Source organism: Stegostoma tigrinum, chromosome 23, assembly GCF_030684315.1.
Source record: "Stegostoma tigrinum isolate sSteTig4 chromosome 23, sSteTig4.hap1, whole genome shotgun sequence".
Taxonomy (NCBI): domain Eukaryota; kingdom Metazoa; phylum Chordata; class Chondrichthyes; order Orectolobiformes; family Stegostomatidae; genus Stegostoma; species Stegostoma tigrinum.
In genome coordinates, this window is record NC_081376.1 from 8,446,148 (window position 1) to 8,472,548 (window position 26,401).

The following is a 26,401-nucleotide window of genomic DNA, read 5'->3' on the forward strand; positions in this document are numbered from 1 at the left end:
TGGAAAGTTTAATTGGCAATACAAGCCTTAAACTACAAGTGTCCCAGTTCCCCAAACTGCAGTCTTGTGGTGTAACTTTAATTTGGAGCAAAGGTGTAAGTCACTTCTCCTCATATTCACGTTTAATTGCAGTCAGCTAGGCATTGCCTAAAGACAAAAGAGTCTACTTGCTGTGGACCAGGGAAGATCGTAATTCTGCATGTTGACTGATTGAACTGTGGCCTCATGTCAGATTTTGCTCAAAAGCCCTTAAACCATTAGTTAACAATAGCCAGCTCTAAAATTAACAATTGATCAAAACCCAATTGCCATTTTTTTTTTCATTCATTCACAGGATGCTGGTATCACTGGTCAGATCAGCATTTATTAGCCACCCTTAACTGCATTAATAGTCAACCACATTGCTGTGGGCCGAGAGTCACATGTAGGCCAGACCAGGCAGTTTCCTTCCCTAAAGGACGTTAGCGAACCTGATGGGTTTTTCCTGACAATCAGTGATGGTTTCCATGAGATTTTTAGTTCTGGATATTTATTGAATTCAAATTCCATCACTTACCACATCAGGATATGAACCCAGATCCCCAGAACATTACTAGAGTCTCTGGATTAATAGTCTAGCAGTAATAGCACAAATCCATCACTTTTCCAAGTAGGGAAGAGAGATCCCACTGTCTACTCCCCTTTGTATGTGGACATATTTCCTCATTTCACTTCTGTGTCCTACTTTTCAGATGCTGCCCTCAAGTCTTAAACTCCCCAGTTATCAGGGATAGCTTCTCCCAATCAATACACAATCTGCTTACCATCTTGCAAACTATAATCAAACCAACCCTTAACCTTCTCATCTCTCAGACCCTTTTAGCATCCAGGTTACATTCTAATCAATCAACAGTGCACTCTCTCAGAGGTTGTTAAGGTGAGGGGTCCCAGAACTGCAAAGTAGTTGAACTAGGAATTCTTGTTACTGCTCAAAGGACAGCAACACGACGCTTATTACCAGCTTTCCCACCATCTCTGCTGAGGCTCTTCTTGTCCTCTGACTGCATCCTGGAAGCCAGCAGGAAATATCTGAACCATTCTTCTTTCTCCCGTCCTGTCCTCCCGAAGAGGAAGAGTGTATTTTCCCCACTTTCTGCATGACGTCTGAGGAGATCCTCTGGTGTCAGTGTGCTTTCTGGCCTGTCCCTTTGCCCTTCAGTGTCCCTGTCTGCCTTCATCTCTCTGTCTCTGGAGCATTTGAACTTGTAGGGCGCAGCCTCTCTGAGGAAAATACAGATGGGGTACTTCTTATTCCACATCCTTTTCTTTGCCAGGCCAGGTGGGACGAGAAAAATCTGCCGGCAAAATAACAAGATAAAGGAGCCGTTTTAATACACCAAGCCCATTTCTTCGCAAGTCCATGCAGAACATGCTGTATCATCGGTCTGACCGATTTGTTTAAACAACAGAAGAACCTATGACAAGACAACAATAGTGACTCTAGTTGGGTATTTATCCATTGGAATTAAGGAGAAGGATCCATGGACTTGAAGAGCAAATGTGAAAGGATGTTCATCTAGCGCTACACCTTGTTATCTCCAATGTGAAAGGATGTTTCCCCTCATAGGAGAGACTGGAACTAGGGGACATGGATTCAGAAAAAATGGCCTTGCTTTTTAGAGAATTTTATTTCTCTCAGAGGATCCTGACTCCCCTACAGAAAACAGTAGAGGCTTTACCCAAGGCTGAGTAAGATAGATTTCTGATAGATACAGGAGTCAAAGGTTATGGGAGGGGCATTGCTTATGTGGAGTTGAGACTATAGCCAGATCAGTTAGGACCTCATAATGGCAGAACTGTGTTGATGGGCCAAATGGCATCCTCAAGGTACTAAGTTCTACTTTCCTACACTTTGGGATAAAACCAGGAACCATAAATGCAGGTGAGGTGGTGGCATAGTCCAAATGCTACTTGACTAGTAACCCAGGACCACATGGGGAATATGAATTTGAATCTCCACCATGGCAAAAAAATTGGGAATTATAAAATGTACTGACTTTGTGGAGACCATACTATCGTGGTGGATTATTATACAAACTGTCTGCTTCACCAGTGTCCTTCCCTAGCTGGTCTGGCCTATGTGTGAGTCTAGACCAAAATGATGAGATTGACTCTTGACATTAGCGAGGGATGGGTAATAAAGCTGGCCCCACACGTCTCACAACAAAAAGGAGTTCATGAGAAACATTTGCCCAATGATTTGGATGTAAACCTGCTAACAGAAGGAGTAGTTAAGACATACAACATTAAAAAAGATACTAGATAAGAATAGTAACATGGTAGGGAGGTCATTGCAAGAGCAAATCAATGAGTCCAACTTCTCCGTCTTTTTACCCCTGATCCTGAAAATATTTTCTTTTCCTTGTTGGATCATGAGATAGCACGTTCCATAGCATTACTATTCTTTGCGAGCACTCTTTGCTTATTGAAAGTACTGTGCAAGTCATCCCACTCCATTACTCTTACTCAGCAGTTTGGGAAATATTATATTTACAAACAGACATCTTTTGCAAAGTTCACTGTTGAGCCTGCTTCCACCACTTTTGCAGACAGTGTACTCCAGATTATAACAGCTCACTGCTGGTATATTGAAAGGAAAGCAATCAAAATGCGACATTAAACCTGCAAGGGAACATTAAGGTAAATGACCACAAGCTTGGTCAGAGAGCTATGTTTGAAGGAGCATCGTAAAGGATATGAAAAAGAGACTCAACGAGACAATTGCTTCAGGGAAACAGGGTAGAAGGCACAGGGAGAGGTGTGTGTGTGTGTGTATATGTGCGTGTGTGCATTTATATGTGTGTGTGTGTGTGTGTGAGCACACGATGGCTCTGTCAATAAGAAAGAGTGGTCTGCATCAATTTGGATGTTTCATCCTTGCTTTTACAAATACTAGTTTTAGGGTACTTTGTGCCATTTAGTGAGCAGATTAAAGGTTCTAAATGCCAAGAAATAACAGCTGGACCATTGAGGAAAGTGGAGGCCTTCATTCACATGGGATATTCTCACCCACCTCGCTGTCTGCCAGATCGCAGGAGCGATGGCTAATGAACGCCATATCATGTTTGCCTTCATCGAAGTATGCACGGCGAGGGATATTACTCCTTGGGTACGAGAGCCTCAGTGCTGTCCCCTCTAGTGTCGCATAGACTGAGAAAGTCAGTGATGGATGGTAAGTCTCAGGATCATAGTTATAGATTTCATTCATCCATCCCTGTAATGCAGAAAAAGAGAAGGATGTGGTAATGTAATATGTTACTGCAGTAGACAAAACCTTGATATTGTCTAAAAATTGCAAGAAACGCAATTAAAAGCTGAAAGAACTGCTATAAATCAGGAACAAAAACAGAAATTGCTGGGAGAACTCAGCAGGTCTCTGACAGCATCTGTGGAGAGAAGTCAGAGTTAACGTTTCAGGTCGAGTGACCTTTCCTCAGAATTTGTTGGTGGCAAGGAAAATGATGGCTTATGAGAAGTTTTATGTTCATATTCTGCACAAAGTTGGCTCGTGTTTCTGATGAAGCAAAGCAATGTGTTATTGGCGTGTGAATTCTATGACTAAAGTCAAATTGATTACAGTGTGACAAATTGTATATGATGATGTGAAACACTTATATGTTTGGTCCATAAGCGACATATTTTGGTCTAAATGACCTCAAGGTTCTTGTGCTGTTTCTTTCATTTAATATGCTTCTGTAGCATTATGTTATTCTACTTAAAGCCTGTAGAGTAGCATTACCCAAACCTGTGTCACCGTTGTGCAGGGATTTTCATTCATCAGAGTGCATTACAAATGGTATCATTGCAAAGACATGCAAGGGGGATTCAGTCTTGTAATTTTCCATTTGACAGTTCCAAAGTTGTCACTAAAGAAACTGTGCAGGAGATAAATGTGGCGACTTTTAGTTTCTGTTTCTCTGAAATCAGAGCAGAACCTGCTTGTGTTTATCCCAAATGATTGGTTGAAGAGCCAGGCAGAGTGTAATGGTCAACAGGAGGCTGGAAGAGCACAGCAAGCCAGGCAACATCGGGAGGGAAGGAGAAGCCTACGTTTCGGGTTCCTGAAGAAGGGTAATGCCTGAAACGTTGACTGCTCTTTCCTCTTGATGCTGTCTGGCCTGCTGTGTTCATCTAGCCTCCTGCTTGCCCACCTTAGATTCCAGAAGCTGCAGTTTTTTGTCTCAAACCAAGGGTGAACATTAACATGGGGAACAAAGACTTTCTCGTGTTAGCTTTAGCTCTGTGTAGAATGCTTGTGTCTGAGCCCGATGTCTCTGTGTCCAAATCCCATTTCAGAAACTAACATAGGAATTTTAAACCCAAAAAGGCAAGGGCAAGGTGTTGAGCTGTAGCAGAGCACAATGAATGTTAATGGGCTCTTAGACTAGGCTAATGTGACAACTGCGTCAATTCTGCATTTCACTCGGCATTCACAGATATTTTCCGATTGAGCTTTTCATAGTTGCTACAAACCTATAAGACTACAAGGAATAGGAGCACGAGTAGGCAGTTCAACCCTTCAACCCTGCTCCACCATTTAATTGGATCATGGCTGATCTGACATGCCTCGCATCCACTTTCTTGTGTTTTCTCTGTAACCCTTGATTCCCCGACTGATCCAGAATCGATTTAGCTTCAGTTTGAAACATACACAAGGACTCTGCCCCCACAGCACTCTGTGGCAAGGAGCTCCAAAGACACTTAAACCAAAAAGAAATTCCTCTTCATTTCAGTATTAAATTGGTATCCCTTTATCCTGAGATTACATACTTTGGTCCTAGACTCTCCCATAAGGGGAAACATCCTCCCAGCATTTACCCTGTCAAGCTCCTTAACATTCCTACTTGTCGCAATAAGATCACCTCTCATTCTTCTAAACTCCAGTGAATAGGGCCCAATCTTTGCTCAAAAGACAATTCCAGGGATCATCCTCGTGAACCTTCTGCAAACTACATCCGATGAAATGATAACATTCCTTAAATAAAGGGATCAGAACTGCTCACAGTACTCCAGGTGTGTTCTCACTAGCACTTTGTACAGGTGAGATAAGCCTTCCCTATTCTTCTACTCTAACTCCCTGAAATAAGGGCGACCACTTCATTAGCCTTCCTGATTACCTGCTATATCTGTGTGCTAGCTTTCCCTTTCATACACAAGTCCTCCCATGTCCCTTTCTGTGGCAGCTTTCTGCAGTTTTTCTCTATTTAACGAATATTGTTCTTTTTGTTCTGCCTTCCAAAGTGAACAACTTCACATTTTCCCACATTGTAATCCATTTGCCAACTTATTGCCCATTTACTTCACCTCCCAAATTGGGCTTGCGATATGAGGAGCAGTTGAGGACTTTGGGTTTGTTCTCGATGGAGTTTAATAGGTGAGAGGGGGATTTCATTGAAACTTACAGAATACTGAGAGGCCTGGATAGAGTGGACATGGAGAAGATGCTTCCACAAGTAGGAGAGACTAGGATCTGAGGGCATGGTCTCAGATTGAAGGGACGACCCTTTTGAATAGAAATGGGGAGGAATTTCTTCAGCCAGTGGATGGTGAATCTGTGGAACTCATTACTGCAGAAAGCTATGGAGGACAAGTCATTGAGAAGATCAAGGGTTGCGGGGAGAAGGCAGGAGAATGAAGTTGAGAAACGTATCAGCCATGATCAATTGATGGAGCAGATTCGATGGGCTGAATGGCCTAATTCTGCTCCTATATCTTACGGTCTTATGGTTTGTCTGTAAACTGTTTGAATCCTTCCTGCAATCTGCTTTTCAACCTATTTTTATTGGTTATCAAATTTGGCTACAGTGCATTCACATCCTTCCTCCAAGTCATTAATTTATATCACAAACAGCTATGGTCCCAGCATTGTTCTCTGGGAAAAGCCACTGATTACAGGCCACCAATCTGAAAAAAAATCCTTTATCTCCATTCACCAATTCTCTATCCAAGCCACTGTACCACCTCTTATACCACGTGTTCTTATCTTATGACTTCACCTTTTGTGAGGTGATTTGTTGAGCGCCTTTTGGAAGTCCAAATACAGTACATCTACGGGATCCCCTCTATCTACGGTGTTGAAAATTCCCGAAAAACTCATCAGACATGATTTCCCTTTCATGAAACCAAATTGACTCTGCTTGATTAGGATATATTTTCCAAATGTCCTATTATTACTTCATTAATGATTGATTCCTATGCTTTCCTAACAAGAGATATTAGGTAATCAACCTATAGTTACCCACTTTTTACCTCCCTCCCTTTTTGAATAAGGCTGTTCCATTAGCAGTTTTTCGATCCTTTGGTACTTCTCTCGTATCCAATGATCTCTCCAACAGATCCAGGCTCACAAGTAAAGACACTATCACTGCACTACAAGATCCCTCTGACGTGGTGCTCACACATATACATTTTCAACAGGGATTCCTTTGGTGATGTTTCACAACAGGGCTAATTATTGCCTCTCTTGCTAATTCTTAGCTACTGGAACTAATATTACATCATCTCAGTTGAGATCAATGTACTATGGGTTGTGCTGGAGTCTAAGGTTCCCTTGATTGATAAGACACAATCTCACAGTGGCAACTGCATTTTCCAACTGGCCACCTGGGAAAAGATAGCACCCGAAAACCTGTGGATCTATGATCTCAGCATTTACACTAGGATCCTTCCTATTGGCAGCCTCTTCCTGATCATATATGGGGTCAAGAGAAAGAGTGTCAGTTTAAAGTCCAGAGGAAGGTGCCTGCACGTGACTCTCAGGGATCAGATCTGGCGTGAAAGACTGAGAACTGCTGTACTGGTCTCCAGACTGAGGTGTGTTTCAAGTCCAGCTCTGAGAGGGCAACCTAGTTAGTCTCTAAGGCTCTGCTTTGTACAGGAACTGCAGGAAGCAACGCATGCAACAAAATGACCAGTCCTCTTTGGAAATACAAATTACAGTTGTTGGACCTGATGCTCATAGTGAAAGATCTGCATATCCTCCTCTTTCTCCCAGCTCCTGAATGTGTGGATGGAAGTTCCATCATGGCCAAACAAATCTTCATCTTCAAATGGAAACAGCAAGTCTGATATCGTCCTAAAGCTGGCTGTTCTCCTGGAACTATCATTGACAAGATGATGGGACAGTGGCCAAAAGCTGAGAAATTTTATCTCCTTTCTATCTCCAGTACGGCAGCGTTTCCAATGTCCCCTTAGCCCCAGCTAGATTACAAACCTTACAATTTAAACATCTTCCCAGTCGAATAACCAATGGTAGATCCACGATAGTTGAAATTTCTCCTCATGAATACACTTGTTGTACAAAGTCTTCTCGAAAGGAATGAGAAAGTGTAACATTTTGGAAGTTGTAACACTTAATTCATTAAAGCTACCCTTGGCTTAACATTCTTTAGCTTTCTTTCAAGTAATTGCAATCTGTTTTCGCAGTGCCTGGCCAGGCAGTTGTTTCTCTTGCAAATGGCCTAAGGGAGACTTGCGAGGTAAGATTGTGCTACAGAGCCAATTGTTGTTTGAAATCTGCTTCCAATTCATCAGCAAATTGATCTGTACCATTCTCAGGCTGAATCTTGAGTGAATTATTGCTGCTGAAGTGACCTACGAGCTAAGAAAGGCTGAACAACACAGAATTTGATGGTCGTTAAGAAACCCTCATAGCCTCTATATATCTGTATTTAACATTGTGCAACATTTTGGTACAATATATAAAAGATTCTCAAATTGTTCAGAAAATAGTGGAATTCAGCACCGTGTCTGTGCATAGCCTTCAACAACTTGGTTCACAATTTCCCCCAATCTTTGTTCCTCGAATACGCAAGTTTTCTCTCCTGGTCTTTTCCCAGTCCTACATCATAGTATCCTTGTTCTATGGTGGCAACATACAATATACATCATTAAAAGAATTACTGTCCTTTCAGCCAGAATTCCTAAACCTTGGAAGATTTCCTCTCTGGTAGGATTAATGCTGAGAAATGCCTTAAGCACCATGCACTGAGATGGTTTTATACGGCCATATGGGCATAGGATCTCAGAGGAGTGAGACCTAATATGCAGTAACAAAAATGAAAATTGCTGGAAAAACTCAGCATCAATCCTGTAAAGAGAAAGCAGCGTTAACATTCTGGGTCCAGGGACCCTTCTTCAGAACCAGGTCCTCCCGAAAGTCTCTGTAGCTAATTGCTTATGTATAATAAGCTACTTTGTTGCTCAATACAAAGGAATCTTCTACTTGGATCAGGGGGTGACCAAGCAGGTCCTGTAGATGCCAATTTGTAAAGAGGATGGCAGAAGCCAACCTACCTCCTGGTGAGGTGCAGACTTAGTTGAACTGGAGCTGCAATTCCTTCTTTTTGTGTGCGTCTTCCATCAGATCTGAAATTCCTCTTGTGTCCTTCTCTGAAACAATCCTTTGTGTTGAGCAAGGTTTAGTGAGGTAGCAGAAATCAGCAGTTGCTGTTTATCTTGAAGTGCTCTACGTCACTAGCATGTTTTTTTCAGTGATAACACGGTGTGAAGCTGGAGGAACACAGCAGGCCAACCAGCATCAGAGGAGCAGTAAAGTTGACCCAAAATGTCAGCTTTCCTGCTCCCCTGTTGCTGCTTGGCCTGCTGTGTTCCTCTAGCTTCACACTGTTATTTCAGATTCTCCAGCGTCGACAGTTCCTACTATCTCTGTAACATGTGCTTTTCTCCCCCTTCTTTTAATGAAGTCCCAAATTTTAATTTCTCTGGTTGGCACCATTAGAGCTGGTCACACGATGTTGTGATGGGGACTCACTGCTGTCAACAAGTTGCATTTGAGTTCCTTCAAACCTGAAGTGATCTTATGTGGATTATATCAGAAATAATAGGAACTGCAGATGCTGGAGAATCCGAGATAACAAGGTGTAGAGTTGGATGAACACAGCAGGCCATGAAGCATCTTAGGAGCGGAAAAGCTGATGGTTCGGGCCTAGACCCTTCATGCTGCTTGGCCTGCTGTGTTCATCCAGCTCTACACTTTGTTATGTGGATTATATGTCTTTCTGGTCTAACTAGGACTTTTTTTTTAGCATAACTGTAGCTATTTACAGATTATCTGAATATTATCAATTGTGTCACAGAGGCACATTAACCGCAGGTCTGTCTCTCGAAAGGTCCTTCTTTACTCTGATCAAGCCCCCATTTTATATTGTCACAGTAATACTGTGTCACGATGTGTGGACTTGATCTGAACACAGTGAGTGCATGTCCTCTAACTAAAAGTAAAGGCACCACAGCCCAGTCCAGCACTCAAACCAACCTTCCATCCATTGACTCCATCTACACTTCTTGCTGCCTCAGAAAGGCAGCCAACATCATCAAAGACCCCTCCCAACCTCTTCCATCAGGCAGAAGATTCAATAGCTAGCACACAGATTCGAAAACAGCTTCTTCCTTGCTGTTATTAAACTTCTGAATGGGCGTCTCAAATTTCAAATCTAATGTTGATTTCGCTCTTTGTGCACCTTCTCTGCAGCTGTAATGTTGTATTCCGCACTCTGTTCTATTACCCTTATGCACTTTCTATGTTATGATCTGCCTGTACTGCACGCAAAACAAAACTTTTCACTGTACCTAGGTACAATAAGAAAACAAACCAATTCATGTGATAATGGGAACTGCAGATGCTGGAGAATCCAAGACAACAAAGTGTGAAGCTGGATGAACGCAGCAGGCCAAGCAGCTCTCTGATGAAGGGTCTAGGCCCGAAACATCAGCTTTTGCGCTCCTGAGATGCTGCTTGGCCTGCTGTGTTCATCCAGCTTCACACTTTGTTGAACCAATTCATAGTCCTGTTTTCTCTGCTGAGAGAGACAACAGGTGGCTGTTTAATCTAAGGACCATCACACCTCAGGCAAGGGGAGAGGTTGAGATGGAAAGTCCTTCAGGGTAACCTCAGCTGGCATGAGAATTGACTGCATGTTATTGGCATCACTCTGCATTGCAAACCATCCATCCAGCCAAATTAACTAACCCTGTGACCAGAGATGCTACGAAACCAGATGTGAAGTTGAAGAGATAGTAGGAACTGCAGATGCTGGGGAATTTGAAATAACAAGGTGTGGAGCTGGATGAACACAGCAGGGCGAGCAGCATCACAGGAGCAGGAAAGCTGACGTTTCGGGCCTAGGCCCTTCTTCAGAAAAACACGCGATTAAGAAACCAAAGAGCAACACAGAGAGAGGCTCAGGCCTCTTAAAACCCAGAAGGTGGAGCAGCAATAGGAGTCAGAGCAATGAAAGTAATCAGTGACTGGGTTTGGAAGTGAAATTTGTCCAGATGTCCGGTTAGGTTCAGAGCTCGTGACCTTGCCAAAAAGGTCACGGCACTGGAGTCAGCCCCAGGAACGAAACAATCCGGCTGAGGTAAAATCCTGCCACTAAATGATCAGGTGAAGGCTCTCAGGCCTCATCACATCAGAAATTGCTGAGGAACAGTTTCATTTCACCGTGGACTACAGGATATCTGATGGTACTCTGGCGCTGTGCGATGTGGTTGAGGAGCAGGTTGTAAGCAGAAAACAAGGAATAATAAGTAACCTTTGTAGACTGCATTAGGACCTTTGACTCAGCCTGTCACACAGAGCTATGGAAAATCCTGAGCAGGTCTGGGGCACTGTGTCAGTGAATCTAACTCATTCACAGACTTCACAGGCAGAAGATGCGGTGCATGTAATTGGAGATAAGGCAGCCATTTGATTTTAACAAAATAAAAATGGACAAGGGAATCTACTTCTATCACCAATTTCATTGCTATAGGTCAAAAAGATCATGTCAGCCCTGCACTCCCAGAACATGATCTGACCACTGTTGAAAACATTTTGAACTTCACGAATGAACACTAATCAGAAACTAAATGAAGTCTGGAAGGTGCCTAATATTGTCCTCCACTTAAAAAAGCTACTTGAAAAGTCCTCGATCAGAAGCAGATTACCGCTTTTGAGCGACACTCTGGTGAAAGGGCATTAGAATCAGTTGGGCAGAGTGAGGGGCTAATGAATCAATCCACAGGAAAAATCAGGATCCCAGTATCTCATGGTCTCTTGGCTAAAGTGATGGAACAGATACTGGAAAGAGTGGGCTAGGGTTTAGCTTTGGCAACAATAGCAGGTCAATCATCAAGAAAGCACTGGCAAAGAGGGACTGGATGAGTTAAAAAAAAATCAGAAACCGGACAGAGGGAGGAATTGCTATGATGCTTAGAATTTCAGTGAATAGAGAGAGCTGTCTATGGATCCTCAAGAACTATGGCTTCTCTTTGTGGTCTCTGCTCTAATGTACGAAATACAACATAAATCTCTGCACAACAAACATTCCTGAACAACAACATTACAGTGACCAGTTAGTCTGTTCTTTCTGCTGTTTGATTGAGGGATTATTATTGGCTGGGTCACTGTCTCTTCAAAGTAGAGTCCTGGTACCTCCTGTATCCACCTGAGAAAACATAGGGTTTCTGTTTGTCGGTAAATCAGAAGAAAAATGGTACCTCTAACTGTGCAGCACTCCTGACACTGGAGTTTCTGTCTAGAATCTTTGCACTTATGTCTTTACAGTGAGGACTTGAACTTACAACTTTCTGCTTGCGAGGTACTTCACATTTCGCTTGACTTCCATTTCCCTTCTTTGCCCAAATTACAGCCAACAATAACATTTGCGAGATGATAAACAATTACATTATCTTGAAAAATAATCATTAAACTTACATTTACAGTTACCTCCTGTGAAGATCCCTCAATTGGAGATCGGATACTATGACAGTCTATGCCCTATGACTCACCCCCCAGATAGAAGATTTAGAAAATACACCCGAGAGGTTCTTAGACTGAGGGGAAGAATTAAAGCTTTTCTGGCAACATATTATATAGAAATTCTAAATTACTCCACTTTGAGTTGTGTAATTTTGAGTTAGTAAAAAGAGAGGGTATTAATGCTTCATTTGGAGCCAGAAAGATACTTTGCTGATAACTAACTGAAGGCATTACTGTTGGAATGAGCCAGTTAGCTATGTATGGATCATGGGGAATGGCCACCTGTTGAGGGATTTGTCATAGGAGACCCGACAGTGCAACAGTGTTGTGCTACATTAATGATAGGTTCCACAAGATCAAGTAACCAGGAGTCAAAAATGTCGAGGATACATTTACAAAGGGTTCATGAGGGCACTTAAGATGGGCTTTAATGACTATGTGTATCTGCTTATTTCATTGAAACAGAAATGACATTTGTCTGGAATGGATGGATATTCAGATTGTGGGTTTGAATGTTAAACATCACTCACATAACATGCCACTGGACTTCAATGCAGTACAGACCAAGTAGAGGAGGCAGATAGACTTTCTCTGATGGACATCAGTGAACATTTGCATAAAAACAATCAAGCTCAGAACCACCATCAAAAAAAGACTGTCCATCATCTTTATGTTGTGAACCCATTGTCATTAGGAGCTCTATAGCTACACAATGATTGCAAACCTACAGTGGAAGCAGACCATTGACTCCACACTGACCCTTCAAACAGCATCCTACCCCTTTCCTGTCCTTGTAACCTTGCATTTCCCATGGCTAGTCCACATAACCTGCACATCTTTTGGCTGTGGAAGGAAACCTATGCAGACACAGGGAGAATTTGCAAGCTCCACACAGACAATTGCCTGAGGATGGAATTGAACCCAGGTCTGCCATGCTGCAAGGCAGCAGTGCTAGCCACTGTGCCACCCAAAGGAGCCTGAGGTACAAGCAGAGCCTTTTGACTGAAGATGCACCAGGTACCATCCTATAGAGGCAGCTTCCACATACACACCAAGACAATACCCAGAATAAGACAACATGAATAAGTATGTGTGACACTCATTTGAAGCGATCACTGCCATTTTCAGACTGCACAATGCTAACCAGCACCCTGTCTTAAAATCGTACAATTGATCATACACCAAACAGGATGCAGGAAACCCAACCCCATTTCAAGCACAGTTTCCTGAGACCATAAAGCATTTATAGCTTAGCTGCTGGGTTTTTTCTTCAGAGAGAGTAGGAACTGCAGATGCTGGAGAATCTGATCTGAATCCTCTGATGCTCCTTGGCCTGCCGTGTTCATCCAGCTCTACACCTTGTTATCTCGGGTTCTTTCTTCTGTGTGTTGGTGCAGTCGGCCGTGTTTCTGGAGCTTTCCTATACTCTCCGAAAGTAAAAATTTGGATACTCCTTGCAGAGTGCCCTGGTTGTTTTCGAAATGGTTTCTCTTGAAGTGGCACGTGCTGAAACAAGACATGGAGGATCAGATTGGCTTCTCTCTGGATATGGAGTAAGGTCAGGAGATTAAAGGAAGAGCGCAAAATGATGCTGGAGGAAGACTTTGACCAGAGCTTTTAGGAAACAATTTGTTTAACATCAATTTCAGAAATGGACACATTTCGAGACAACTTCATCAAAAGAGGTTCTGTCTGAAATCTAACTGGCTCATTCCCACAGTGGTATCTGCTTGCTGCCTCTTGTCTGGCTCAGAGCCTGCAAGTGCAGGCAGTGGATGGTCATTGGTTGTCGATTGAGATGACTTCAAATGACTTTGGAAGACAATCCTGAGCAGCTACAGACCTCCAGATTCAGACTATACCATCTCAGCCTGGTTCACCGCCATCTTGTATCAGCTTAGCCAACGTTAATAGGATTAAAATTAAAACACATGATAGTCTTGAAAGAAATGCTGTAGTTATCTTCCACTTCTTCCATGTTGTAACTATGATGGCCTGTGTAAGCATATTATTAAAGGCTACACAGAGGAAGGAGATATTGAAACCGAAAGCCAGACATCAGAACTGGGTTACCATGGAAACTAGCAGGCCAAAGGCTGGAGGTTGAGATAACAAGGGCCTACATCATAAGTGTGCTGAAAGCTCTGTATTTTCAAAATGTTCTTTGGGATACTAAGATCTTCTCTCTCACGTGTGCTGGGATGAATTCCTTGTTTCACTCAGACTCACCAGTGGTCATTTTTGACCCTCTTTGACTTGACGTGTTTGCTTTCTGGCAAACTTCCCAGTGCATTTTGGGATATACCTCATCTATTAGCCTTGTTCTGTATAACAAAGTGTGGGGCTGGATGAACACAGCAGGCCAAGCAGCATCTTAGGAGCACAAAAGCTGACGTTTCGGGCCTAGACTCTTCATCAGAAAAGGGGGATGGGGAGAGGACTCTGAAATAAATAGGGAGAGGGGGGAGGCAGACCGAAGATGGATAGAAGAGAAGATAGGTGGAGAAGAGAGTATGAGTGGGGAGGTGGGGGGGATAGGTCAGTCCGGGGAGGACAGACAGATCAAGGGGACGGGATGAGGTTAGTAGGTAGGAAATTGAGGTGTGGCTTGAGGTGGGAGGAGGGGATAGGTGAGAGGAAGAACAGGTTAGGGAGGCACGGGCGAGCTGGGCTGGTTTTGTGATGCATTGGGGGGAGGGGAGATTTTGAACCTGGTGAAATCCACATTGATACCATTGGGCTGCAGGTTCCCAAGCAGAATATGAGGTGCTGTTCCTGCAACCTTCGGGTGGCATCATTATGGCACTGCAGGAGGCCCAGGATGGACATGTTGTCTAAGGAATGGGATGGGGAGTTGAAATGGTTTGCGGCTGGGAGGTGTAATTGTTTAGAACATAGAACATAGAACATAGAACAGTACAGCACAGAACAGGTCCTTCAGCCCACAATGTTGTGCCGATCATTGATCCTCAGGTATGCACCCTCAAATTTCTGTGACCATATACATGTCCAGCAGTCTCTTAAATGACCCCAATGACCTTGCTTCCACAACTGCTGCTGGCAACGCATTCCATGCTCTCACAACTCTCTGCGTAAAGAACCTGCTTCTGACATCCCCTCTACACTTTCCACCAACCAGCTTAAAACTATGACCCCTCGTGCTAGCCATTTCTGCCCTGGGAAATAGTCTCTGGCTATCAACTCTATCTATGCCTCTCATTATCTTGTATACCTCAATTAGGTCCCCTCTCCTCCTCCTTTTCTCCAATGAAAAGAGACCGAGCTCAGTCAACCTCTCTTCATAAGATAAGTCCTCCAGTCCAGGCAGCATCCTGGTAAACCTCCTCTGAACCCTCTCTAAAGCATCCACATCTTTCCTATAATAGGGCACCCAGAACTGCACGCAGTATTCCAAGTGCGGTCTAACCAAAGTTTTATAGAGCTGCAACAAGATCTCACGACTCTTAAACTCAATCCCCCTGTTAATGAAAGCCAAAACACCATATGCTTTCTTAACAACCCTGTCCACTTGGGTGGCCATTTTAAGGGATCTATGTATCTGCACACCAAGATCCCTCTGTTCCTCCACTCTGCCAAGAATCCTATCCTTAATCCTGTACTCAGCTTTCAAATTCGACCTTCCAAAATGCATCACCTTGCATTTATCCAGGTTGAACTCCATCTGCCACCTCTCAGCCCATCTCTGCATCCTGTCAATGTCCCGCTGCAGCCTACAACAGCCCTCTACACTGTCAACGACACCTCCGACCTTTGTGTCGTCTGCAAACTTGCTGACCCATCCTTCAATCCCCTCATCCAAGTCATTAATAAAATACTGCGAACGAAGCGTAGGTGTTCTGCAAAGCAGTCCCCAAGGCTCCGCTTGGTTTCTCCAATGTAGAGGAAGCCACACTGGGTACAGCGGATGCAGTATACCACATTGGCGGGAGTGCAGGTGAACAGCTGCTTGATGTGGAAAATCATCTTGGGGGTGAGGGAGGAGGTGTGGGGGCAAGTGTAGCACTTCTTGCGGTTGCAGGGGAAAGTGCAGGGTGTGGTAGGGTTGGAGGGGAGTGTGGAGCGGACAAGGGAGTCGTGGAAAGAGTGGTTTCTCCGGAAAGCAGATAAGGGTGGGGTTGGAAAAATGTCTTTAGTGGTGGGGTCGGATTGTAGATAGCGGAAGTGTTGGAGAATGATGCATGGTATCCGGAGATTGGTGGAATGGTATGTGAGGACTAGGGGGATTCCCTTGGGCGGTTATTGTGGGGGCGGGTTGTGAGGGATGAGTTGCAGGAAATGTGGGATACATGGCCAAGGGCGTTCTCAACCACTGTGGGGTGGGGGCGGGGTGGCTGCGGTGGTGGAAGTTGCATTGAAGAACAAGGACGTCTGGGACGTATGGGAATGGAATACCTCATCGTGGGAGCAGATGCGGTGGAGGCAAAGGAATTGGGAATAGGGGATGGAATTTTTGCAGGAGGGTGGGTGGGAGGAGGTGTATTCTAGGTAGCTGTGGGAGTCGGTGGGCTTGAAATGGACATCGGTTTCTAGCTGGTTGCCTGAGATGGAGACTGAGAGGTCCAGGAAGGTGAGGGATGTGTTGGAGATGGCCCAGGTGAACTGAAGGTTGGGCTGGAAGGTGTTGGTGAAGTGGATGAACTGTTAACTTAAGGTGTAGCCCGGCTACAATCCTCATCTTTTATGCTGTTACCAAGCTGGTGTGTTCGTTCACCATCTGGCAAGCCGACACTACCAGCATTGCCCTTCCTCACCAACGCCCCCAAAATGGCACTTATGTCTAACATCGAACCATGTACAGATCATTGCTCCACACCAGCGCTTGCCTCTGAGCAAGCAGCTTCAGGTGGACATCTCCTCATCTTCATTGACTTCTTCTTTCACTCACTGTGAAGGTTCCTGACCTTGGGTATCTGATATGAAAAAGGGACAAGGGTCGGGTTGTGGTGAGGAGAGAGGGAGAAAGGAAGACGTACCTGATACATGCTTCCCCCAGCTGCAACTGAGTGAGAACAGAGTGTGAGATGAGTGAGCCATGACATGGGAGGATGTGGAAAGGTACATAGGTACAACTGATTCCATCGGACGGCCAGTGGCTTTGGACTCAGTAATGATGCTTCCCCCGATGGTGAGATGTTAAGGCTTGCAGGGGCCCTTATCCTCCTGTAGACCATTGCTGCTGTCGGTTCTAATAAATGTCAGGCAATAATATGGTGACCTGGTGGTCCTGATTGAATTGCAGCGATTGTATGTGAGTTGCAGTTTCATTTCTTGCAATGGCGCTAGGTTTATGAGGAGAGGTAAGAACATAAATGAGCAGTTGTACCACCTGAAGGCTTGTTTACTGATTGATGGAGGAGCTGGGCTGTCGATGAGGCTGTTGTGCAGTTTTTAGGAGGCTCTGTTTGAAGACTGAGTTCACATGCAACGCATTCTGGATCATTCCATTTCTTCCTGCGTTGCATCCATGCTTTTGCACTGTGACATGAAGTGATCTCTGCCTTCGCTTGTCCCCAGGAGCTTCCCAGCATGCGGAAGCCCTCCCCTCTCAGCAGATACACACAGTAGGAGTTTATCAGGGCAAGGGTGAGGTGTTTGGAGGGGGCTGAGCTGCTAAAACTCAGAAAAGCCTCAAAAAGAAGGATCCCTGTTGGAATTCTGTTGGTGAGAACTTTTCCCACTGACAGGAATGCCAGTGGTTCAGCCAGTTTAAACTGGTTTAATCTCACCAGGCCCATTTCACTCGATTGAATGATTGAACTTCTCAAGTTGGACAGCTATTGCAGATCAACTGAGGAAACAGTAACTAATTTTGCACATTTTTTTCATGATCATTGGGCTCAACTTTACGATTTTATTCCTGCAGCTTCTTTGATTTGATAGAAACACAAAAGGCACAGTGTTGGCCATTTTCTCACAGAGTGCCGTCACTGACGGGGCGGTGAACTACTGTTTGATGACGACCTGCCAGAGGGTCCCTTGGGGAATAGGCCTCAGGTTGGGAACGGGAGCCTCCAGAGACCATAGCAGGGGTTATCCTTGACCCTGATGCCACCAATGGAGGGGATTTCCCCTCCAATCGCCAACCTTCTACTGACCTGAAAAGTCATTTTATGATGACCCTCAAAATGGAGACTCCCGTCAAAGACTCAGCAGCCTTCCCCCACCCTCAGTGCAACTGCCAAGGTTGTAGAGTTACTGAGCATCTGATTGGGCATGCAGCAAGGACAAGTCATCCTTGATTGGATGGCAGGCCAAAGAAGCAGCCTCTTAATTGGTCCACCAGCAGGAGGTCTGCCTCTGTGGTCCCACTGCCCACCTCCATGGGCAAGACATCCACATTAGGGATTGACTTGGTGCCTGGGAGATCCTAATTCAGTTGTTTCTCCTCCTGTCCCTGGTGTCATCAGGAAACATTGTCTAGCCATTCCCTAAAACCATCCCAGCACAGCTCCCCTTCTCAAATGACACCATGCAGCTGAAGAGTTTGTCTCCTGTAAAATGTGTAGGATGCCTTTAAACATTGCCAGCCCTTTGTGGAATCAGGCCACATGCTGATGAGCAAAGCTAATGAACAACACTGCAGGCAGCTATTATGTCAACAAAAATAAAGTTGCTGGAAAAGCTCAGCAGATCTGGCAGCATATGCAACTTTGTTTTTGTTCAAGATTTACAGCATCTGCAGTTCTTTTGGTTTTCAGTTAGCTATCGTATCATGAAGTGGCATTGGAGTTGAACTGGATGGGTGTTAGTTAATCATATACTAGTCCAAACATGCATTTTCACACTTATCCAGTCTAACTATACTTCACTGAAAGCTAACTGGTAAAATTAAGCTAATTTTAATTTGATGACCGAGGCTAACTGTAAAATATATGCTTCACTGTCTAAACACTATTCACATATTTCTTCCGAAGGCAGAATAGTGCACATGCAGGACATCTGAAATATTGCTCAAAATACTCAGCAATATTAATGTAAAGCATTTATAAATAAAACATTTACTTCTAAAACAGTTAAATTGTATTTATTCATATATGGCCATTGCAGCAAGCAATTCACTTTACTATATTATCCAAAACAATCTCTTCAAAAGTAATAGCCTTTATCCTTTGATCTCATGGAAACAAAACAATCACGACTTTTAAGTAAAGGTGAAAAGACAGTAAAATGTTTTAGCAATCACATCTTGTTGCTACATGTTTTGTCTGTGCAATTCGTTTTAAATGTGTAGCATCATGGGAATGCAAGAGCTCCTGGGGTGGGGATGAGCACGGATCTGTGTGCTTTCCAATTGCTTATTCATACAGATGCTCCAACCACTCTTTGCTAAGCTAACAGTATGTGGCTGTAACCAAAATTAGTGTCAAATGACTGGGCTTTGAGAACTGAGATGTCAGCTTTCAGACACTGCCTACAAGCAGTCTGCCTTTAATTTTGCTGGTTCCTCCTGGCTTGTGAATTTTCACTAATCCCATCCCTGAGCTCTGAACTGTGTGATATCTTACCAGAGCTTTCACTTTGGCCTCACCTGAGACAGAGTGACTCTCAGGTTGAACCCACTCCCTAGTCATCTCTCTGTCCGATGAGAGAGTGATCCGACGGTCCTTTGGGACCATGGGGATTTTCACATCATCATCGTAATTATTGTCCGGCTTCTAGATCCAGCATTTTCCAGTCAGTACCCACCAAGTAAGTATGGGTCTGATGGAAGGTGGGGTATTGGGCAGAACTTTACCAGGATTTGAACGATGTGGGCTACAGCCACATTGTGGCAGAATTGTGTGAGAAGGCTGGTTGAGGCCTGTCCCCATGTCAGAAGCAACTCCATCTTTTGTACACTTTGCTGAGGACGGTAGCTGGACTATCACTGAGCAGTATAAGGTGCCAATGAAAGGGGGAATTAGAGCTGGTTACACACCTTACTAATCATATAAACAGCCTCATCAATACCCAGTTTCCAATCTTACCAAGATTGGAAAACAAACCAGATGTTGAGAATTCAAGAAGACACGTGGCACGTCTCCTAATCACTTACAGGACATTTCTACACTTGGTTGCCCCGGTAACTCTCACTGTAACACTGCAACACAGACACTGTGTGATCAGAGTCACACACTCAGCTCCTGGCCTGGGCCAGGCTCTATCTCCAGGCTCTTAGCTCACTGTCGAAGCACTTACCCACTCTGAGCCTACCTGGATGCTCACAGCAACCCCCCTTTTGATACTTTGCCTCATCTTTCTTGCGTTTTTGCCCCTCAGCCTGTGATACCAGGCTGACATTACTGCTGCCTTGCAGCTCCATTCAATGCAGACGCAAAACCAGGAAACTGGTCAACAGGCCTCAATCGTGTTCAGGGGGACAGTGTTCAGTCAGGGTTCTGGGTACAGTCAAGGGCAGCCTCCAAGACCAGTCCAGGGGATTGGACACAGTCAGTAAGTGTTCAGGATGGTCAGAGTTGGAACATTCTCCATATAAGGGTGTAGAGTCAAATGGAGGGCCACTGACTCGAACCTTTGTGCCCTACAGTGGGCTGTTTTCCTCCTGGAATGAGAGACATGCAGTTATTCAAGGATCTGAAAAACAGTGGCTCAGCTGTTAATTTCAAGGCATGTGGGTAGGTGTCCTGAGTGAGTGTGTAGGCAGTGCAGAGGGCATGCAGTGTCAGTGGTGACAGGTTTGGGGGGGCTGAGTGAGGGAGGGGAGGTGTTGTAGGCAATAGTGAGAGTTGTGGAGTATGAGCCTTGGTGGCAGGTATCAGAGAGAAGATTTACACTGGCAGAATAGAGAAGGTAATTGACCTTCTTCCTGTCATGCTGTGCATTCCTCCAAACAACTGAGACTATACTGACCCAGTTTGCAAAGACTGACCCAGCTGATAGGGTCTTCTGTCATGGTTCTGGGGTTTGAGGCCTGTGCGCCATCTCAACCAGCTTGACTTCCAAGTCTCTGCTCATAAAGCAGGTGGCAAATCGGCCCTGTCCTCAATGTTCAGAGCTAAGGTCAGGAATTGTGCAGTGGAACTCCAGCCTGACAATGCTTGTCTAGATGCACACAATGACCTTCTAAAAGACAGTATCAATGCCAGTCAATCTGGGGATATCTTGGCAGTGATGAGCTGTTTCAGGAACAGTGCATGTCATGATGGGCATCAGGCAGGAAAGTGCCATAGAGGAGGAGTTGGTAGTGAGTTGATGAGGTAACTGGTTGAACCTCATACAGAGGAACCATGCAGAAACTCAATGAAACTGACACACAAAGCAAAAAAAAGCAAGATTCTGTCCACTGTCACTGTTTCTCTCCCGATATAATTGCTGCCTAACCCTCTGGGTTCTTTTCCAGCATTTTTTTGGATTTAAGCCAAATGATATCCCATTTCTTGATCAGGTTGCTGGGAAGGCTTCATACTATCTTTGTGAAACAGCTGCTTGTAAATGAACAGCACTAACATTTCAAACATGTCAACTGTTGAGCCTCACTTATAGACACTGAAACACATGCAAGAAAGTTCAATGTAAGGAAAAACCCGAATATCAACGCCTCAAGTATCTGACACTTCCTGACAGCGTTACAACTGTGAAAATTAATTTTCTTGCTTAATTGCAAATTCATTGACACTGGGTCACAGAGCTGCATATATTTGGTTTCAGTCTGCTCCTTCTAATCTCTGCCATTTGGACTCCTCCAGGCACTGAGCCCAGTTAACTGGAATCAGAAAATAACGTTTACAACAATGTCACAAGCTTTGCAATTAATCTCTCATGATTAAAGCTTCCTGTCTGTCTTATAGTTGTAATCCAGTGGTGTATAACATGGGAATATTTGCAGAGCGTGGATTAATTGGCATGGTGTAGAAGGGATTCAAAACCTTGACTGGATTTTTAAAGTGTCTTTTAAAATTAGCTGCAATTTTTTTTTAACTGGTTATTTTGCTACATACCTAAATCTTCCACATTCCACATTATTCTTCCAATTAAATGTGGTGGTGTGGGAATAATGTCACTGGCTTAGTCACCCATAGCCCCAGGCTAATGTCCTGGGGTATTTATTCAAATCCCACTGTGGCAGATGGTGAAATTTAAATCCAATTTTTAAATATCTGGAATTAAAACAAGCGTTTGCTTAACGGCAATGTATGACCACTGTGGCTTGAGGTACAAAACCCATTTAGATCACTAATGTCCTCTAGTGAAGGAAACCTGTCATCCTGTTCTGGCCTGGCTTATCAGAACAGCACGGTGACTCAGCGGTTAGCACTGCTGTCTCACAGCACCAGAGATCTGGGTTCGATTTCCACCCTCGGGCGACAGTCTGTGTGGAGTTTGCACATTCTCCCTGTGTCTGTGTTGGTTTGCTTCTGTTTCCTCCCACAATCCAAAGGTGTGCAGGTCAGGTGGATTTGGCCATGCTAAATTGCCCATAGTGTCCAGGGAAGTGCAGGCCAAGTGGGTTAGCCATGGGAAATGTAGTGATAGGTTAAGGGCATGTGGGATACCCTTCAAAGGGTCAGTGTGGACTCAATGGGCTGAATGGCCTGCGTCCATGCTGTGGGGATTCTATGATACACGTGACTACAGGCCTATAGCACTGTGACTGACTCTTAGTTGCCCTTGAGTAAATGCTGGTTTAGCTGGTGATGCCAAGGTCCCACGAATGAATAATTGCTTAATTATTCAAATGAATAATTATTTTAAAACAATACAGTTTTTGACATGTAGTCCTGACAAATACTCAGTTTTTGCAGTTAAATAAGAATGGCAAAGTTTCATTCCAGGATTCTATCTCTGAAACTGTAATCCTCAGCTTCCTCTGCCTGTTTAGCTAAGATGGGGTATTCGGGTCTGAAGCTTTAGCCTGACACTGCCCAGCATGTCCTAATCCTACTCAATAGTATATTGTAGACTAATTGTTACTAAGTTCCTAAAAACATATCTATCAATACCTTCATTTGGAAAGGTATCTTCCAATCCCCAAAATATTAAAAAATCTAATGTCCATGTTGAATGACCTTTCGATCTTAGTTGGAATATTATGGACTCACATTTTGTTTCATCTTATTCAGGTGGAAACCATGTTTAAAATCCAAACCCAGCAACTCTTCACACTTATTAATCACAAGTTTCACTCCTCACCTTCTTCATTGTTCACAACCCTGGCTTTGACAGTAGTGATGCTCGCTATAGTTTATATGGCTTTCCTGTTTGAACAGAAATGTGGAGAGTAGTAACATTCATGTTCCTTGTGCTCACCTCAGACAGGAACTAAGAACCCTCATTCAGACTGTGGAAGGTGTTGTATATGGGTTGGGTTGGAAGAAGGTTCATGCTAGCAAGTGCATTAAGCACTGCTCAGTATGATACATGGACTTGCGCAGGTCAAAAAACAGCTTTGGATCTTGAAGGTCAAAGACCTGATATTGAGGCCTCCCTCATAGTCTTAGTAAGAATCTCTGTAATTTATACATTGTTGATTTTGTGCAATAAACTACATCTCGATTAAGGCAAAAACTTCTTCTCATTTGACCACCAAGTGGTTTTCCTCATACACGAGACCGAGCAGTCTCTGGGATCCCTACTGGGAAAGAGGCTGGTGCCAGGAAGTCTACCCAACAGCTCATACAATGCAATGGATAGTGGGGAGGACTCACCATGCTACAGCAGGAAGCCTAGGGTTACATGAGGGGAATCCAGAGCTGTAACCATGAAGTAACCAGATCCCTCTGCATGTCATTTGCGAATAGTGAGCTCACTCTGATTGGCTGGATGGCAGCAATCATGGCAGGTATTTGTGGTACAGGGTTCCCTCCATTTCTCGCTGTGTGTGAATTTTACAAAGCAGGGAGTTAAACTTAAATCTTGCCCACAGTGGAATGCAAAGCAAGCACTATTTTCATTTACTCTGCCACTTATACTTAGGTTTGGCTCTAGACAAGAATAAAAATGAGTCATATATTAGATAGACAAATGGGTTCAAATGAATCCCTTGAACAGTATAAAGAATGTAAGGGAATTCTTAACAGAAAGACCAGGAAGGCAAAGAGGGGATATAAGATGGCCTTGGCACGTAAGGACAATCCGAAGAGTTTCTACAAGTACATTAAGAGCAAAGGAGAATTAGGGAGAGATAGGGTCCCTTAAAGATCAAAGAGATCATCTTTGTGTTGAACCTCAGGAGATGGGAGAGATAGTAAAAGAATAATTTGCACCAGTTTTTCAGTGGAAAAAGAAACGGAGGCTCGAGAACTCATATTGATGTTTTGAAAACAGTTCACATCAACAGAAGAGCAGGAGCTGGAGGTCTTAGCAAATATGAAGGTGAATAAGGCTCTGGGACATGATCAAAATTATCCCAGGATGTTGTGGAAAGTTAGGGAGGAAATAGTGCAACCACTTGCAGAAGTATTTATATCATCTATAACTACAGGTGAGGTACTGGACGACTGGAGGGTGGCTAATGTTGTGAAGAGAGATATGTAAGGAGAAGCCTGGGAAATATTGACCTGTGAGTCTGACTTTGCTGGTAGATAAATTGTTGGAGGTGAGTCTGAAAGGTTGGATTTACATGCACTTGGAGAGGCAAGGATTGATTAGGGTTTTGTGCAAGGGAAGTCATGTCTCAGAAACTTGATCAAGTTCTTTGAGGAAGTAACAAAAATGATTGATGAGGACAGAGTTGTAGATATTGTTTACTTGGACGTTAGTAAAGCCTTTGACAAGATTCTGCATGGTAGACTAGTTAGTAAAGTTAGATCACACGGAATTCAGGGTAAGTCTGCCAATTGGACAGAGTGATGGAGGAAGGTTGTTTCTTGGACTGCAGGCCTCTGACCAGCAGTTTCCCACAGGGGATCAGTGCTGGGTCCGCTTTTGTTTGTCATTTATATAAATAATTTGGAGGAGAATATCGGAGGCAGGGTTAGAAAGTTCGCAGATGTGACCAGTATTGGTGGTATAGTGTTGAGTAAAGAAGATTTAGACCAGTTGGGTGAATGTTCTGAGGAGTGGCAGATGGAGTTTAATTTGGACAAACGTGAGGTCCAAGTAATTCTGCTCTAACGCATGTTTCGTTTACGCGAATTGGCTGCAATGCAATTGATGAATAGTGGATGCTGTTCGGATAATGTGAACTTTCTACTGTACAGGCTTCGCAATTTCCCTGTAACATGACTTTCTGTAGCACAAGGTCATAAAAGAATGCAACTATCGTGTTTGAGGAGAACTACTAATATTGCATTTTGATAAAACAAACAAGGGCAGGGCTTATACAATTAAAGGCAGGGTTCTGGGTAGTGTTGTAGAACAGAGGGACCTAGGAAATGAGGTACATAATTTGCTGAAGTTTGCATCACGTCGGGTGGTTAAGAAGATGTTTAGCACGCTTGCCTTCATTGCTTAAATCTTTGCGTATAGGAGTTGGGACATTATGTTGAGGTTGTACAGGACATTAGTGAGGTCTCTTCTGGCGTACTGTGTGCAATTCAGATTGCCCTATTATAGACAGGATACTATTAAGCTGGAGAGGTGTCAGAGGAAATTTACCAGCATGTTGCCGAGAATGGAGAGTTTGAGTTACAGGGAGAGGTTGGATAGGCTGGGACTTTTCTCACCGGACTACAGGAAAGTGAGGGGTGACCTTATAGAAGTTAATAAAATTATGAGGAGAATAGATAAGGCGAATGGCAGGTGTCTTTTCCCTCGGGTGGGAGGTTTCAAGACCAGGGGTCATATTTTTCAGGTGACAGGAGAGAGATTTAAAAAAGACATGTGAGGTAATTTTTTTCCCCCAGAGAGTGGAATCAACTTCCAGAGGAAGTGGTGGATGTGGATACAATTACAACATTTAAAAGACATTTGGATAAGTACATGAATAGGAAATGTTCAGAGGGATATGGGCCAAACTCAGGCAGGTAGGACTAGTTTAGTTTGGGAACATGGTCGGCGTGGATGAAGGATAAGCTAAAACAAGAAGGCAGATTACTGCCTGAATGGCTGTAAATTAGGAGGGGGGAGTGTGCAGCAGGACCTGAGTGTCCTTGTGCATTGAAGGTAAGCATGCATGTGCAGCAGGTGTTAAAGAAGGCAAATGGTGTGTTGGCCTTCATTGCGAGAGGTTTCAAGTACAGGAGCAGGGATGTGTTGTTGCAGTTGTACAGGGCCTTGGTGAGACCACACCTGGAATATTGTGTGCAGTTTTGGTCACCTTTTCTGAAAAAGGATACTCTTGCTCTCAAGAGAGTGCCTTGAAAGTTTACCAGGCTGATTCCGGGGATGGCGGGTCTGACGTATGTGGAGAGATTGACTAGGCTGGGATAGTTCTAACTGGAATTCAGACCAATGGGGGTTGCGGGGGGTTGCTGGCGGGGGATGACATTGAGGTTTATTGAATTCTAGCTGGACCGGACAGGGTAGATGCAGGGAGGATGCTTCCAATGGTGGGTGTGTCCAGGATCAGGGGGTCACAGCCTGAGGATTCAGAGTAGAGTATTTAGGACAAAGGTTAGGAGACATTTCTTCAATCGAAGAGCGGTGAGGGAATTCATTACCACAGGAAATAGCTGATGCCAAAACATTGACTGATTC

General features: G+C 44.0%; 1 protein-coding gene across 5 annotated transcripts in view; it reads right to left on the reverse strand.

The window, feature by feature from the left end:
- Positions 1 to 26,401, reverse strand: part of tex2l (testis expressed 2, like) — a 141,829-nt gene that overhangs the window by 39,857 nt on the left and 75,571 nt on the right. For 4 of the 5 annotated variants that reach the window (XR_009447160.1, XM_048552346.2, XM_048552343.2 and 1 more), the window contains 2 exons: positions 3,053 to 3,253; positions 998 to 1,334 (listed from right to left, as the gene is read on the reverse strand). Coding sequence is in view for 4 of the 5 variants with exons in the window: in XM_048552346.2 (XP_048408303.2) it covers positions 998 to 1,334; positions 3,053 to 3,253 (538 nt within the window). In the remaining variant the exon portion in view is untranslated. The remainder of the gene's footprint in view (positions 1 to 997; positions 1,335 to 3,052; positions 3,254 to 26,401) is intronic. The other variant, XM_048552345.2, reaches the window with a different exon arrangement.